This window comes from Panicum virgatum, chromosome 1N, assembly GCF_016808335.1.
Source record: "Panicum virgatum strain AP13 chromosome 1N, P.virgatum_v5, whole genome shotgun sequence".
Lineage (NCBI taxonomy): Eukaryota > Viridiplantae > Streptophyta > Magnoliopsida > Poales > Poaceae > Panicum > Panicum virgatum.
The window spans coordinates 63,499,989-63,516,523 of NC_053145.1; the positions used below are offsets into that span (position 1 = coordinate 63,499,989).

At 42.7% G+C, this 16,535-nt stretch overlaps 1 protein-coding gene across 1 annotated transcript; it reads left to right on the forward strand.

Moving 5' to 3' along the window:
- The first annotated feature begins 6,271 nt into the window (after nt 1–6,271).
- Nucleotides 6,272–16,209, forward strand: LOC120657368 (isoleucine--tRNA ligase, chloroplastic/mitochondrial-like). The gene is made up of 22 exons (XM_039935670.1): nt 6,272–6,531; nt 6,633–6,792; nt 7,393–7,547; nt 7,637–7,738; nt 7,822–7,891; nt 8,044–8,156; nt 8,386–8,454; nt 8,757–8,864; nt 9,420–9,564; nt 10,092–10,323; nt 10,423–10,709; nt 10,798–10,934; nt 11,420–11,567; nt 11,967–12,098; nt 12,706–12,834; nt 13,159–13,286; nt 13,352–13,516; nt 13,816–13,941; nt 14,420–14,493; nt 14,619–14,868; nt 15,275–15,454; nt 15,531–16,209. The coding sequence occupies exons 1-22, from the start codon at nt 6,508–6,510 to the stop codon at nt 15,774–15,776; spliced, it is 3,180 nt and encodes a 1,059-aa protein (XP_039791604.1). The 5' UTR covers nt 6,272–6,507; the 3' UTR covers nt 15,777–16,209.
- Nucleotides 16,210–16,535: the final 326 nt, after the last annotated feature.

Below are 16,535 nucleotides of genomic sequence, written 5' to 3' on the forward strand. Positions count from 1 at the left end.
ACCGCTTACCGAAGCCTCTGGCCCAACGCCCCCTCTGAACCTCTCCTCCCTGGTCGTTCCTCCCGAACAGATCGCTGCTGCCGCCATCGGTGGTTGTTCCTCCCGCCGCGTCCTCCTCGCCCTCACCTCTGCCAAGGGCCTCGGCGCGGTTGCCACCTCTGCCGCCGCCGTCTTCCTCCCTATCTTCTCACGCATGCTCCACATCAAGGTCTGCGAGTCTCCCACGCGGCGGTGCTAGAGGAGTCCCAGCTGATCTGGCGCAAGCTAGCGAAGCAGCCTAGGGAGCTGCTGCATGCGAGGAGCGAGCTCAAGGCCGTGATCAGGATGAGGAATGCCGCACGCAGCGCGGTGCGCGACGCCATGGGGAGGCCGATGCACGCCATCGTCACTCGTCAGCTTGCTCTCTGTTCTGCCCCAGCTAAAATTTTGGGCTAGCTACGCCACTGGTTATACCCAAGCTGTATACCAACTTTCCTTTCTCAGGCCCATGCAAATTAAAGGAACACACAACGTGTGCCAGCGGACAGCGGTACACTCTCGCTCTCAATACTTTTTCACAGACAGCACACAAAGGCACAGCAGGTTTTCTCCGTGTGATTATTTTCACATTCGCCGTTCCCCGTGTGATTATTTTCACACGTTTTCTCTGTGGTCAATTCAGAAGGCACAATCGGTTCTTCTTGCTATGTCTCAGAACCCCTCGAGTGTTAGAGCATCTCTAGCAAAACCTTTTCTTCAGCTTTTGCTCAAAAAGTAAGGACTAAGGGTAAAAAAATTCACTCCAGTAGGAGTCCTTAGAATAAGAAAGGAAGGCATCCAAATCATCCTTTCTAGTTCCATCTCCCACAGATCCCAAAGGAGGTTCCTACTTGGCGACTTCTCCTTTCTTTTGCTTTCCCGCTGGCATCTCCATTCTCGCCACACCGCCAGAGCTCGCCACGCCTGCTCCTTCGCGCCGCCGCGCTGGTCGACGTTAGCCCCCCTGCTCTTTCGCACTGCCGCGTTAGCTGCCATCGGCCCCCTGCTCCCTCGTGCGGCCGCACTAACTGCCGTCGGAGCACCACCTCCCTCACGCACGACGCGCTGGCCGCTGTCGGGACCCTTGCTCCCTCGCGCCTCCGTTGGGGGCACCTCGTGCTCCTGCTCCTCCGCGCCGCCGTTGCTCGTCCACCATGGAGCCACACCAGCCGCCGGAACTCCGCCATGGATCCACCGGCGCTGGTCGAGCTCGGGCCGCAAGCTAGCTGCTTTCTCCCAGCATGAGTCGACGGTGGCACGGTGGGCCCGAGCTCCGACGCCTGCTGGAGGGGAGGATCGGAGCTGACGAGGAGGGCTGGAGGGAACGGCGGCGCTGAGCCTGAGCCGCACAAGGAGGAGCTGAGGGAGGCCCGAGAGGGAAGAAAGAAGTAAAAGAAAAAAGAAAATGAAAAGAATAAGGGTAAATTACAGGTGGGCCTCACATGTGATAAATAAAGAAGGGGCTAAGAAGCAGGGGTTGTTGCTGGAGTTGTGAAAAAAATTAGAGCTCCAGAAAGTTGGGGGCAGCTCCTACTTTCTAAATAGAAGCTTTGAAGTAGAGCTTATTACTGGAGTTGCTATCAACTTTATCAACACATGCAGGAGCACCACAAGAGGGTTAGCACAACATTGTCTGCATGCATTTTGTGATTACCATTTCCGTGTAAGTGTGTAAGGTCAGGAAGCCACATCGACCGGGCGACGTCGTGCCACGCGCTGCCCTAGTTTCATGTAACACCCCGGGCGTTAATCATCTTGCATTAAGGCTGAGCATACGATTAATCTCATCATTAGCACTGAGTTAGCATACATAAAAATGTTGGATAAATTTATACCAAAAGTTTTCACATGAGATCCTTTAACAAGTTTTCAAAATGAAATCAAATCGAATTCTAGTTTAAGCATCTAAACACATGAAATGATGAGTTCGAGTTTGGTTAGAATTTATATTTCAATTTTGAAATGATAAGAAGTTGAATTCGCAAAAACTGAAACCAACATTACCAAAAATTTAGTTTAGCTCGGTCAGGACCGGTCTGACCGGTGTGACTGACCGGTCTGACCGGTTGCTCCGAATGTTCTATATTACAGGGACCCCACAAGCCTATAAACTAAAATCTCTCTCTCCCTCACAGCTCACTCCCTCTTCCTCACGTCACCCCCTCTCTCCCTCTCTCACTCACGAGTCACCCCCTCTCTCCCTCTCTCACTCACGAGTCAGGATGGATTCGGATGTTTATTCGAATGTCAGATTTTTTGTCATTTTTCTTCGATTATAGACAAACAAGATATAGAATTTACTATGTAAATTCATAGCATTGTATTTAACATTGATCTTGTAAAGATTCATAAAAACTAAACCTCAAATTTATCATATATATTCTCAAATAACAGATATAAAAATTCGAATACGGATCGGATACGGATTCGAATCTTTTTTCACTTTTTTAATTGTAGGGAGCAAATAATACATAAAAAAATCTATACAAAATTTTATTCTTATGTGTAATAATATGCTTGATAATATAAAAAAAGATTAGCATAAAATTTTAAGCATATCTATTTTGAAATATCAAATTTGTTCTAAGAATTCGGATGCCTAGATCCATCCTTCACGAGCTCCCCCTCTCCCTCATGAACTCCCTCTCTCTCTAGTGCCCTAGGGTGCAAATCCCCCATCCCAAATCCATCTCAAGGCCAAGGAGACTTCAAGATGGCGTGGAGCACCTTCTCCTTCACATGCTCCTCCCCGGGGAGCCTTGGATTTCAAGTTCTTTGCGCGGAGGAAAAGCTCGTTCAAGGTACTCCAACTTGTGCCGGCCCGATCTATCTTTCTAGGAGGTTCTAAGTTATTTCCTTTGGTCAATCATCTCCTTATGCATCCTTGAACTAGGATTCAAGAGGGTTTCAATTTTGGTGGGCTAGTTTTTCCACCATGAGAATTTCTGTTCTTGGTAGAAAAAATGCTGTCGGGCCCGGAGACTCCTGGTATAAGCCCGGATACTCCGGACTTGGAACACTCTGGGGGAATCTCCGGGTATAAGCCCGGATACTCCGGACTTGGAACACTCCGGGGGAAACTCCGGGTATAGTCCTGGAAACTCCGGATTTGGGAGTCCGGATACTCTGAGATGGTGCTCGGATACTCCGGAAATGTTGTCCCGGATACTCCGGGTATATGCCCGGATACTCCGGATTTTTGGTCTCGAATCTGAACGGTGGTGAATGTAAAACTAGATTTATTAGCTTTATATTTTCATGCTCGGTAGGATAGAACTATAAAGTGTGTTGTTTGACAATTTTTACATGTAATTTTTAATGGTGCTAGATAAAATGTTTTTATAGTTTATAAATGCATAGTTGGAGTTAGGAGAATTCTAAAAATACAAAACCAGTTGGGTTAACTTTGTGTAGACTCATGTAAGGTTTAATTAACCTCCGCCGGTGTAGTTGTTTATAGTTAGACAATATCGACCTTGTGCTTGTATTGCTCCACTTTTTATTGTATTATCCATGCATTCATACATATGCATCGTTGCACCTCACTTAGGTACACAAGATGTACGACATGTGGACGTGAAGCACGCGGTGTGGATCGAACCACAAGACGGTGTTTGGTGGATATCTCCAGAAAAAGGAAGGACCCTAAGAAGCAACCAAAGACTCGGCCCAAGGTCGGAAGGGCCCAAGGCCTTGATAGCTTTAATACTAACTTAGTGTTACCCTCAGGCAAGCCCCGGTGCATACCCTATTATTTCAAATTTATGACACCTATATATGTTTCTATTACTTGTGCATTAGGTTTAGGAATTGTTTGGAACTCTAGTTGCATGATCCCTATGTTCCCTGGAGTTATACTAGTATGTATAGGACGATAGAAATGCTATGCTTAATAAGATCTCGGTAGAAGTCGAGTGATTTCTTGTCACTCGCGAGATATAGGATATCTCATTATTTTGAGTATATGGAATATTGGAATAGGTTGGAGAAGGAAAAAAATGGAGACCGGGCGGGGAAAGGCTAGCCCCGTCTATGTCGGTTAAGGACCGTCGTTGTCTGGCCCTGTGATCGAGTTTGAATTGTACTAGCCGCATGCCGGGAGTAGGAGGTAGTCAAAACCGGTAAGCCGAGTACTGCCTTGCTTCGAAAGTATAGGAACCCGCACCCATCTCCTGGGGTGGTCGAGTAGTTGCGGAGAATTGGGGATTCATATATTTACTTTTGGTGGTCTCACGTTGAGCTCGGCTGACCATATGTCGTTGGGCTGGTTCCTGTAGTTCGAGGCGGGGAGGGGAATGGTTGGTGCGTGTGGTTCGACGGGGCATACGCGTACCGTGTTGGTTAGGTTCACCTTGCAAGGTTAAAGCGGATCGATTCGCCGTCAGTCGCTCTCGGATATGAACACCTTGATCGCAGCACCGCATCGTAGTAATGCTATATGGAATTTTAGTGATGATTGGAAATGATTATCATGAATTATTATTCTATGTTTGTTACGATTGCTTAGCAGGTGCAAATACTAGTTGATGATTTTAGCATATAGAATTTGGAGCTAAAAATGAGAAAAAAATAAAGACTCATTTTAGAAGCTTTTTCTGCAAAATTAACCACCAGCCAGAAAGCCTTGCATGTCTAGATATGTGGGCTAAGTTATACCCACTGGTCGGGTAAGTCTTGCTGAGTATTAGTTGCTCAGGGTTTATTGTTTACCCTATTTCAGGTATAGGAGCTAACTGGGTTTCACATCGGCGGGCTCGATGTAGCATCTTGTCTTCTCGTCTCGGTAGTCCTCAACTTATTTAGTTTGTTTCATTTATTCTCTAGTAAAAATGCTCTGTAAGTTAGATTCTTCTCCGCTGCTATCTTTTCTTTTGTAAATTTTAAATTTAAAGCGGTTTTGTAAAAGCCTTGATATTATTTACTATTTTTGTAAGTTTTTATCATGCTGGTACCTTCTGTGCTCGCCTTCGTGCGAGACTTTTGGTGTGTTTCGATCGGTCTGTGGGTTGGATACAGCCTGTCAAGTTACATTTAATTAAGCTAATGCGCCTGATGTGTTCAAATGATGGCGGTTACGTTTAATTAAACATTTTAACTCTTCGGGTCTGTCACATTTCCTCCCTGAAGTCAGGGCCGGGCTTGGTCGCATGGATTATCTTATCTCCGCCGCACGTGTAAGCTAGCTTCGCGTGGATCGGAGGAAGGCGACGAGGGAGGGAGAGGAAAGCGACGGTAAATGAATTGCCCCCGCGAGGCGAAAGCGAAGCGCCAACTGATCGACCCTCACCTCTCACCTACACGCGTGTCGATCTGCAGGTACACACTGCTGCTGGCTTCAATAGTGTTCACCACACCTGGAGGACGGCAGCCGGCGACGACGACGAGGTTCCGTGGCCCATCCCTGGACACGGCACCCCTTTTCGTCGTGTGGAAAACGTTAGCCGCGCGCGCATGATCTGATCCATGCAAGGGAGATCGAGATCATGACAGCGGCGCGATCAATGTGGGTGGCACGGCACGATCAATCGATCGATCGATGGATCACGGGATCGCCTCCGATCGCCGGGTTAACCGCGACCGCTGATCTCAGGTGGTGGCTGGCCTGTCGTCGCCGAGACACGTACTCGCTCGCTGCGGCAAAAGTTGATGGTCCACGAATTCGTTTCACATCTAGCTCGAGCAATTCGTTTCACGATGAGAGCTGAGACTCATCGGCTGAGAAAAGAAATCAAGCAGCATCCAGGCACTGGGAAAAACACACGCGACGCACGTGAAAAAGAAAAACACGGGAGCGGCGCTGAATCCACACGAACTACACGTCGTTGCTGCCTTGCAGGAACCAGGAGCGGCGGTTTGGACGTAGCAGTCGATCGGGCTATACATGCATTGCACAATCCATTGCAGAAGTTGGGCCAAAACATAAGCGCTTGCAATAAAAGCCCGGAAAGAGACCGGGCTAACAGCCCAACCCATCTCGTCGAGACATAAGCCCCGCCCACTGGGAAACATAAGCGCCGCAGCCCATTTACTCTCCCGCTGCCAGCAGAATCCGATTCGGCAGCCCAATAATTTTGGACCGAAATAAGCGACAACATAATTTCTCAGGGCAGGCCCGTGGCCCGCAAGCCTGGGTACACACGGATTCGACAAGTGTTCGCAGGCCAGCCGTGAGGGTTTCCACCATCACTGGACAACCGGCCCCTCCTGCGGATGGGATGACACCGGCCCCACTGTGCAGCCTCCCTGCTGGTGGGCCAACGTTAAGGCGTGCAGCGGTGCAGGCCTCCGCCTCCGCCTCCGCGCCCCTCCCTTCTTCTCCGGCCACCCTCGCTTCTCCCGCGGCAATCTCCTTATCCCCCGTTGGCCGGTGGGCGGTGGCCGCCTGCCCACCTCCCTCCGCCGCTTGCTATAAAACCCCCTCGCCGCTGACTGGGCGGGACCCTCATCTGCCTTCTCCACTCCGCTCCTCGCGCTCGCGGCGGGCGCAGAATGGACGCCGCCTCATGCTGCCGCGTAAGCGCCCGCCGCCCGGCTGCACCCTCCCCTTCCATTCTAGAACCTTCTAGAGGCTTGACTTCACGTATTCATTAGGTTCTCCCCTTCGTCTCTCGCAGGTCTTCTCCACGCAGCGGTGCCGGTTCCCGCTGCGCAGGCTGGCAGCGCCGCCGTGGTCGCAGCCGTTTGGCACCGAGTCGAGCGGCGGCCTCTCCGCCGCGTCGATCTCGAAGCGGAGGTCCAGGGGGCCCGTCATGGCGGCGAAGAAGGCTCAGCAGGGTGAGGGTCGCCTCTCCCTCGTTGTTTTGCCATTGGTGTTTAGGTGGAGGTTTGCTCGGTGAGGATTTTGGTTGGGGTAATCTATGCCCGTTTGTCTGGTATCGCGGTGCTTGAATTCTGCCGGAGAAGTAGCAGAACATAGGGATCGGTGACTTGGGAGTAGGATTTGGTCTAGAGAATTGGGACTGGGGGTCACATTGCGACGCTTATGCGATTACAAAAATGAGGAGTGCCTGGAACTTAAGTTCAATCTGGTTGGTCCACATTGAAACATGTTATAATTGTGATAAATTTTCCAACCAGCACGGCTTTGTTTTTGTGGAGTGACTTGTTTCTTCATAGCTAGTATGATCGTGATGAGTGATTGATAGTAGACTACTGTTACTTTTTAACTTAAGCTCCCTCTGCCTTGACCTTGGTCACAGTATCTCAGTGTGTCGTTGCTTGGTTATTCCCATGAGCTTGATCTAACTTCTTTCGAATAAAAAGAAGCAGTTGGCTGATATTTGACTGTTTGAGCTCCACTTTAGCAATCAGCCCTGCTTCCAGTGTCAGAAGCAAAGAAGTCGTAATTAAGTTCGGCTTGTTTGCTCGTGCTAGGTGCAAAGCAAGAGGATGGTAAGTACAAGCACACAGTGGATCTCCCGAAAACAACATTTGGGTTGAGAGCGAATTCTGTTGTAAGGGAACCAGAACTCCAGAAATTATGGGAGGAGAATCAAGTTCTGAAAAGGGTATCTGAAAGGAACACTGGGGTGAGTCGGTTACTTGATGTATACCTGAAATATTGAAATGAATCTGTTTATCTGATTTAGTTGGTTCTTCTGTTTGTCTGAATGATTAGGCTACATTTGTTCTTCATGATGGCCCTCCTTATGCTAATGGCGACCTTCATATGGGCCATGCGCTCAATAAAATCCTCAAAGATATTATAAATCGTTACAAGGTATTAACTGCTGTTCATATGACTGTTGCTGTAGATTAATGTTTCAGAATCACAGCTTTGCTAATGCTCTCTTCTTTGCACAGCTGCTTCAGAATCATAAAGTGTCTTTTGTTCCTGGGTGGGATTGCCATGGCCTTCCAATAGAACTAAAAGGTGAATTCACTTATAAAAAAGTCTATGGAAATGCTCAAGTTCCTATAATTTGGTGTAGTCATGATCATATATTAGATTTTTGGAATAACTACTACAAATTTGTATGCCTACTCGAGACTGACCAAGTGCTGATTGCTAATTATTTTCTGCAGTTTTGAAGTCAATGGATAAGGAAACTTTGGGTGCTCTTACACCCATAAAATTAAGGCAAAAAGCTGCAAAATTTGCTAAAGCAACAGTCGAAGCACAAATGAAATCTTTCAAGGTATCCTTTCATCCTGTTTAACGGAAAGTGATCCAGCTGGTGAGAATTTGCTATTATCCATGTTGGTGATTGGTGATATTTTATGGAGTGTTTGCAGTTTTGATCTTTCTAAACAAAAGCCAAATTCATGTTATGGCTCTTGTCCTGTTAATTGCCGCAGGCCTTTCAATTTTTTAGCCTCTTTTTGTCTTGTATTGACAAATACATCTTTTTTCTTTTCTTGGGGCAGCGGTATGGTGTATGGGCTGATTGGGGCAATCCTTACCTAACTCTGTCACCAGAATATGAAGCTGCTCAGGTACCTGCTTTTACTAAATATATCAATAATAAATATGCAATATTGTGTATGTGATATAAATAAGAACCTGAAGATTTTCCACGCTTTAGTATTCTTGTCAACATCTCTATCTTCTTGATAATGTTAGATCAGTGCTTTTTTTTTTGCAATTTGTCTGCGTGGCCAGCAATATCCATCAACAGTATGATGTAGACATGTAGTGTAACTGTAAATTTGGTGTTCTGATAATGAACATGTTTCATTCCAATCTGAACCTCTTAACAAAAGTAGTTACATTTTTCACATCCATTTTCTTGTGCTAGTTGGAAGTATTTGGTCAAATGGTTATGAAAGGATATATCTACAGAGGACGAAAGCCCGTCCATTGGAGTCCATCATCGCGTACAGCTTTGGCAGAAGCTGAACTGGAGGTATGCTTAATATACACCATTATAGTTCATCAAATATGTAGGAAAATTGCTTAATTGTTCTGATTCTATCATTATGCCAAAGCTGAACTAAAGGTATTAGGATTTGTCAAATATGCAGGAAAATACATAATAGTTCTGATTTTATCAATATAAGTATTCACATCGATGGTGGATATTTCTGGTAACAGTTGTTTAAACCAAGTAAACAGAGCATTAAAGCTATTGCATAGCTCTGTTCCAGTTCTTTAGAAAAAAGACATTTGATTAACATCGGCAATGTGAAATCTAAAATGTTTAGGGCCTGTTTTGATACGGATAGGGGGAATTCAGATTCATATTAGTCTCCAAATCCTAAATATTTGTACAACAACCCACCCTCCCAATCACTCCTAAATCTGCATTCGACTCTTTGTTGTGGATAAAATGAAAACGAACTACCTAAACATTCTTTTCTTGTATATCTGATATTCTTGGAGTAAATATGTACATGTGCTTTGTGGGTATATCGATCCATTGTTTTCGCTTCCTCATGTATGCCCCCTTTATCTTCTTCAGTATTCCGAGAATCATGTTTCCAGAAGCATATATGCTGCATTCAAGATTACAAATCCATCTAAATCTGGGATGCTGGACGAATTTCTTCCAAATGTATCTTTGGTCATATGGACCACCACTCCATGGACTATTCCGGCTAATGCTGGTGAGGTGATGCCTTGTTTGCTTTACTGTACGGGAAACATCTAGTGAGAGCCACCCTTTAAACAAGGCCTCGTGAGAGCTACCCCAAGTTATTTCTAAAATTTAAACTTGGTGGTAGGTATGACAACAGAGTATTGCCATTTAATTTTCAATCTGCATGTATTTGTATATGGATAAAAAAAATGAGATTTAACATAAAAGGAGTAAATGCCATAGCCCTTAATTGCTTAAGTTTTTCCCAATGTGAATTTTGTTCTAGTTCAGTTCAATAAAGAAGCTCCCCATCTACATTTTTGTTTAGTAAAACGCATGAAATATGAATATGTCAGATACTCAGATGAAAGCAAAATGCATGGGAAGTCACAATATGTAGATCTGCTTATCCTGCTACCGAAGGAAAAACATGCTCATTGTTCTAAGTTGCAGTTTGATTCTGCCTGTTCATGCTAACTTCTCATCTGTTAAATTCCTTTGATTAAACTTTAGACTCCCAACAAGTCTAAAATTGTCTCTACCTTCCTTCACCAGCTGTTGCTGTGAACCCTGAGCTTGCTTACGCAGTAGCTGAGGTACAATCTGTATTCTTAAGTGAATCAACATCTGGTGGCAAACAAAAAAGAGTTGGGAGTGTGTTGAGCTCTGAAAAAGGAAAATTGTTTGTTATTGTGGCTTCTGATCTTGTCACAACTCTTGAGTCAAAATGGGGTGTGAAGCTTGTAGTACAGAAATCATTTCCTGGATCTGCCTTGGAGCACTGCAGGTCTGTTTGTTGTGCTGCACCTCTCACTTCATAATGATTGCTAAAGCTTTTGTTTGAACTATATATGTGCATATTTCATGCTATGCTTTGTGCCTTTAGGTATGTCCATCCTGTGAATGGCAATGAATGTTCTGTAGTTCTTGGAGGAGATTACATTACAACTGAATCTGGAACTGGCCTTGTTCATACTGCCCCTGGCCATGGCCAGGAAGACTACATAACAGGTCTGAAGTATGGGCTTCCTATTATTTCTCCTGTGGATGATGAAGGAAACTTCACTGCTGAAGCTGGACAGTTTAGTGGTTTGTCTGTCCTGGGAGCTGGCAATGCTGCAGTTGTGAAGTATCTGGATGAACAATATTCACTCATTTTAGAAGAGCCTTACAGTTAGTAACTTGATAAATGCCTTATGTTCTTTGTTTTTCCATTTTTATCATAGAAGTTTGACTGAGTACTGTTTCCCTTGTTTGTCAGAACACAAGTACCCCTATGATTGGAGATCTAAAGAACCAACTATATTCCGAGCAACCGAACAGTGGTTTGCATCTGTGGATGGTTTTCGTAATGCTGCAATGGATGCAATCACACAAGTAGCTTGGGTTCCTTCTCAGGTATAAGTTTATTTAAAAAAATCTGTCAGTTTATCTTTGATCCAGATCCTGTGACTATTTTCCTTGGTTTGTTGTTTCACAACTTGTCAATTTGTACTTATAAGCTGCTTGGGAGGAACAATGCCTTGTAGGGTAGAGGGTACTAATTGTCAAAAGTGTTTTGCATGTTCATTTTTATGCATATTTCTTGTCTATACTGGTTGAAGAGGATTAAATTAATCTGCACTAATCTAATCTTGAAAACATATATTGCGAGTGCAAGTGATTGTTTGATCCCATATATTGTGAGTCTCGGATCAAGTAATTTAACTTTTGGAACAATGTAATATGTTTGAGTTAAATTTCCTCTATAAACCTTATTGATTTATATGTTCTATGCCAATCTGCAATAATGAAATGCTACTGCTTATTACATCTGTTGTTGCTCTTTTTCTTTCTTTTGGATAAGGAGACCATGCTTCATGACTTCGTTTTGTCGTTCCCAGGCTGAAAACAGGATTGTTGCGATGACCTCCAGCCGTTCTGATTGGTGTATTTCACGACAGAGAACTTGGGGTGTTCCTATTCCAGTTTTTTACCATGTGGACTCACAAGAACCTCTTATAACTGAAGAAACTATTGAACATATCAAGGGTATATATCTGTGTCTATGTCTTGCATTTCTTTGTTGGGTTTCTATTGTTGTTGTAACATGATCATATCCAAGCAGTTGCACACCTAAACGTCTTGTTTGCTGGTGTCCCTGGGGGTTTCCAATTACCCTATGAGTGTTTTATTAGTTAGCAAAATAGTAACTGAATTCTGTGTTATCTTTCAGTATTTTCCTATGCATTTTGCTTTATCCTTAGAAAGTTCAGGTTTACAGGATGAAGGTTGTGAGTGCAGTTCTCTATCCTTTTTGTCAGGCCTATAATTCAAGTGCTAGATATACTCTTGTTCCATCGGGGAAAGAGTTATGGGTTATTTAATTGTGCTTGGATTCAGAATCACATAAATATGCCGCTGGATAAAATTATTTTGCGTGTTGTGCAGCTATTGTGTCTAAGAAAGGTAGCGATGCATGGTGGTATATGACTACTGAGGAACTTCTTCCAGATAAATATCGGGACAAAGCATCTGAATATCACAAGGGAACTGATACAATGGATGTTTGGTTTGACTCTGGTAACATTTTGTCTTCATTGTCCCCCTACTGATAAGTATAGCTCAGTGATTGATGTTTTCCGATGGATAAAATTAATTTCATTAAGGACCGATGGATAAAATTAATTTCATTAAGGAAGCATTTACATGTGCTATCCCTTTTCTTTTCTTTTTTTTTTCCATCTGATGCTATTAAATTTTATGGTTTTCAAGATGTGAGTTTGACCTTTACTTTTTCTGTAACTCTACATGTCAAGATTTATGATGACATGATAATATTATGGCATATATTTTTAGTGGTCATTTAGTAGTATACTTTCCACATGTGCGATTTCGATAGAAACATATGGAATATTGTTGGTGAAATTGTGGAAAACTTGGTTGCATAAATTCTGAAACATGAAATGGAAAAGAATGAATGTTTTCCCCCTGTTCTTTGGCTTGGATCTTGGTATCTATCCTTTTTACCGTATGATGAAACTTTAGCTAACATGCCAAAGCCATGTTACCATCTTGCGCATTGATGGCTGATGCTGCTTTTATACCTTTTAGTGCATCAATTTCTCTGAAATCTGCAATCTTCTCGCATCAGTCATTTATTTTTGTATTTTTACCTTTCTTGATTCAGGCTCTTCGTGGGCAGCTGTTTTAGCAAAAAGGGATGGTCTTAAGTTTCCTGCAGATATTTATCTTGAAGGTTCAGATCAACATCGTGGATGGTTCCAGAGCTCATTGTTGACTAGCATTGCTACTACAGGTATTTGTCTTCTTATTTGTCTTCTTCTTCCTCTTGCATTGTCAAAGTTATTTTCTTTTATATTTCTTGTGATTATTTTCTGATTCTTCCATGGTTGTATCTTATCCTAGAAACACTTTCCATGCAGATTCAATTTTATGTCCTAGTATTTTTTTTAAAAAAAAGAATCTATGCAGAAGTGTGCAAAGCTTACCACCATATTGTTTGGTTTTTTGTGATATATCTGTAGTCTGAAAGAATAAAGGCATCTTTCTCTAACTGTATTTTTTTCCATCTATAGTTCCATTGTCTAAATTATTCTTCATTTTTTCCATGAGGAAACAGGGAAGGCTCCATACTCCACTGTTATTACACATGGATTTGTACTGGATGAAAAGGGTTTTAAAATGAGCAAATCTATTGGTAATGTGGTGGATCCAGAGAAATTGATAGTTGGTGGCAAAGACCAAAGGGTATGTTCGCAAAAGAACTTATTTCCTTGAGTTTTGCGGAATGAATGTTCATTGGTCTTTTGCAGGAAGAACCTACCTATGGCGCAGATGTTCTCCGTCTATGGGTTTCTAGTGTTGATTACACTGGCGATGTGTTGATTGGTCCACAAATCTTGCGCCAGATGTCTGACATGTATAGAAAACTACGAGGCACGATGCGGTTTCTGTTGTCAAATCTCCATGATTGGAAAGTACGTCCATGTGATCAAACATGTCTTCATTTGTTTTCTGATAACAAATGTGCCAGCAACCATCAAGGGAATGAGTGAACTAGATCTATGTGAAGGAATATATTGCTTGGACCAGGAAATTATTTCAATAGATCAGTATTTCTTAACTGTTACTTTTGCCTTTCCTCTTGTTCCTTTTACCGTCTTCATTTCAATGCGCATCTCTTTTCCTATGTAATCTTAATAATCCTTCTTCATTTCAATGCACATCTCTTTTCCTATGTAATCTTAATAATCCTTTTATATGATTCTTGTTATAGCCGGATAATTCAGTTCCCTACAGTGATCTGCCAAAAATTGACAAGTATGCACTTTTCCAACTGGAAACAGTTGTGACTTCTATGAAGGATAGTTATGAAAATTACCAATTCTTTAAAGTATATCAGGTATGTCTACATTTTCTGTCTGTGCCAATTTTACATCTTTGACTTATTCTCTGTTCTCCCTTTTCTTTTCTTTATTTGAGTCCTACAGTGTGTGTGTGCATGTGCATTCTCATGCATACAGTCTGTGTTTGGGAGTTTGGGACAGTTTCATTTGATCTACTGTGCACGGACCATCTTTCTGTTAAACAGAAAGTACAGGACCATGTTTATTGATTGGAGCTTGAATGATCAAAATATTAACGAATAGAGTTTTTGCTTGAATACACAAGGTGTTGTTCAATAATTCCCTGGATTTTTTAATCTGTATTCTCTGTAGCTTTCTTCATTTTCTTGGCATACTCTTGATCATAAGCACGTGACATGATTGTGCCATGCTGTGTGTTTGATGGGAATTTGTACACACCCACTTAATATAGCTGGTGTAATTTACATATGTTTTATATTCTACATTACTGACTTCTTTTCCTTCACATTTCAGATGCTTCAAAGATTTGCTATTGTTGGTTTGTCCAATTTTTATTTGGATGTTGCCAAGGATCGGCTTTATGTTGGGTATGGCTTTTATCTCATATTCTTTAGTCATCTGATTTTTATCTTATTAGATCCACAACTTATCCATTATCATTGAATGATACTGATTCGCAATTCTGATGATGTACTTTCTGTCTTCTTATCAGAGGCCGAGTTAGCTTCACAAGGAAAAGCTGTCAGACTGTCCTCACAGCACATCTGCTCTACCTTGTTAGGGCCATTGCCCCGATTATGCCTCACTTAGCTGAGGATGTCTGGCAGAACCTACCTTTTCAATACACCTTACAGGATGGATCCCCTGCAAAGTTTGTTTTTGACCTAAAATGGCCAGAAAAGAATGAAGAATGGCTCTCAGTCCCCAAGGATGATGTTGATTTCCTGGGCATTATCCTTGAGGTAATAATATTTTTGAATTGCTTTGATGTGTTCATTTGTATCAAAAAAGGAAAGAAAATTTGCATTCAACTTTGAACATGCTATATGCCTTCATAGTCCATAGCATTAGAATTCTGTACTTCCTAGAGGTTAAACTAAAAGGGGAAACTAGTTATGTCCAAAATCTGCATTCAACTTTGAACATTTAACCTAGAGAAAGAAAAAATTGACTGGATCCTAATAAACCACTTGTGATGAAATGCCAGCATTTCTGCTAAATTTGCTGATAATACTCTAGATAGGTGCGTTGTGGCATCACCCCCTCTTCATTTCATGATTGCTCTTTTTATTAGTATATTATATTGGTGCACTTGGGTTTATATACTCAGAATTGATTCTTACTATTTAAACTTATGTTGGTACACAGTTGAGGTCAGAGGTCAACAAAATTTTGGAGAACGCTCGCACTGGAAAGTTGATAGGCTCTAGCTTAGATGCAAAGGTGTATATCCATGCTGAAAGTTCAGATACAGCATTAAAGCTAAAGGAGCTATCTTCTGCATCTAATGACGCAGACTCTCTGCATCGCCTGTTCATCACATCTCAGGTAAAGACATGCTTTTCAAAAGAACCGTCTTCCTCTGTCTGCACGTAAGATGCTTAGCATTTCCTTCTCTCTGCAGGTGGAGGTTCTCGATACCCTAAATGAAGAAACTACATCATCTGTATCTTACACAGGAAAGTTCAGTGACGCACGCACTGGAGACATATGGATCGGTGTGACTCGTGCAGATGGTGCAAAATGTGAGAGGTGCTGGAACTACACCCGGGACGTTGGATCTTTCCATGACCATCCTACTTTATGCGCACGGTGTTATGGTGTCATTGATTTGCAGCCACAACCTGCTGCTGCTGCTGCTGTCAGTTAAGCCTTTAGGGAGACATGTTACATACCCTGATTGAACCATCTGACTTCGTTTTGAAGATTATTGGTGGAATTCATGAACTTGAAGGAAACTTACAAAGTATACGCTATCATACACATAATTTACTGGAAGAGATGAAAGACATTGAGGAATGGGTTGTTCTGGAACATAAGTTGGGACCTCGAATTTTGCCTGTAATGGGTTGTATTTGTAGTTTTAGTTTTTTTTTTCAAATTTATTGTGCATAGTCGACGAGAGTTGTTTGGAGCTTGGTCCATGGCTTACCTTCCCGTAATTGCGGTTCTACTGCGGGACTCGATCGAAACAGTTTTGCACATGCAACTCTGAACTATAAATCAATTTTGTAAAACCGTGGAGTAACAATGTTACTTATGTAAGTCCAAAGAAAACCCTACACACTGATATTCCCTTTGCATTTTGCGTTGGAAACATTTTTTAAAAATCATTAGCTTATGCGCCTTATGCACCTCTTTTTTTTTTTTCAAACACCGTCCCCAAGCAATTGACGGAAATCAGTACTGAACACCGTAAATTCATGTTCATTTTCTTATGACATTCAATCAGTTAATTCTGGTAATATGACATTTGTCGGGTACCATGATTAGGGGCACTCTAACCATGGGACTAAAATCGCCCTAAAAAACGCAAACGCATGTTAGGCCCACGAAGGCCTACAACCTTCTTTCAATCCGGAAGAAAGAAAAGGACTAAAAAAAGTCCAATATGCGGCCCACATACACA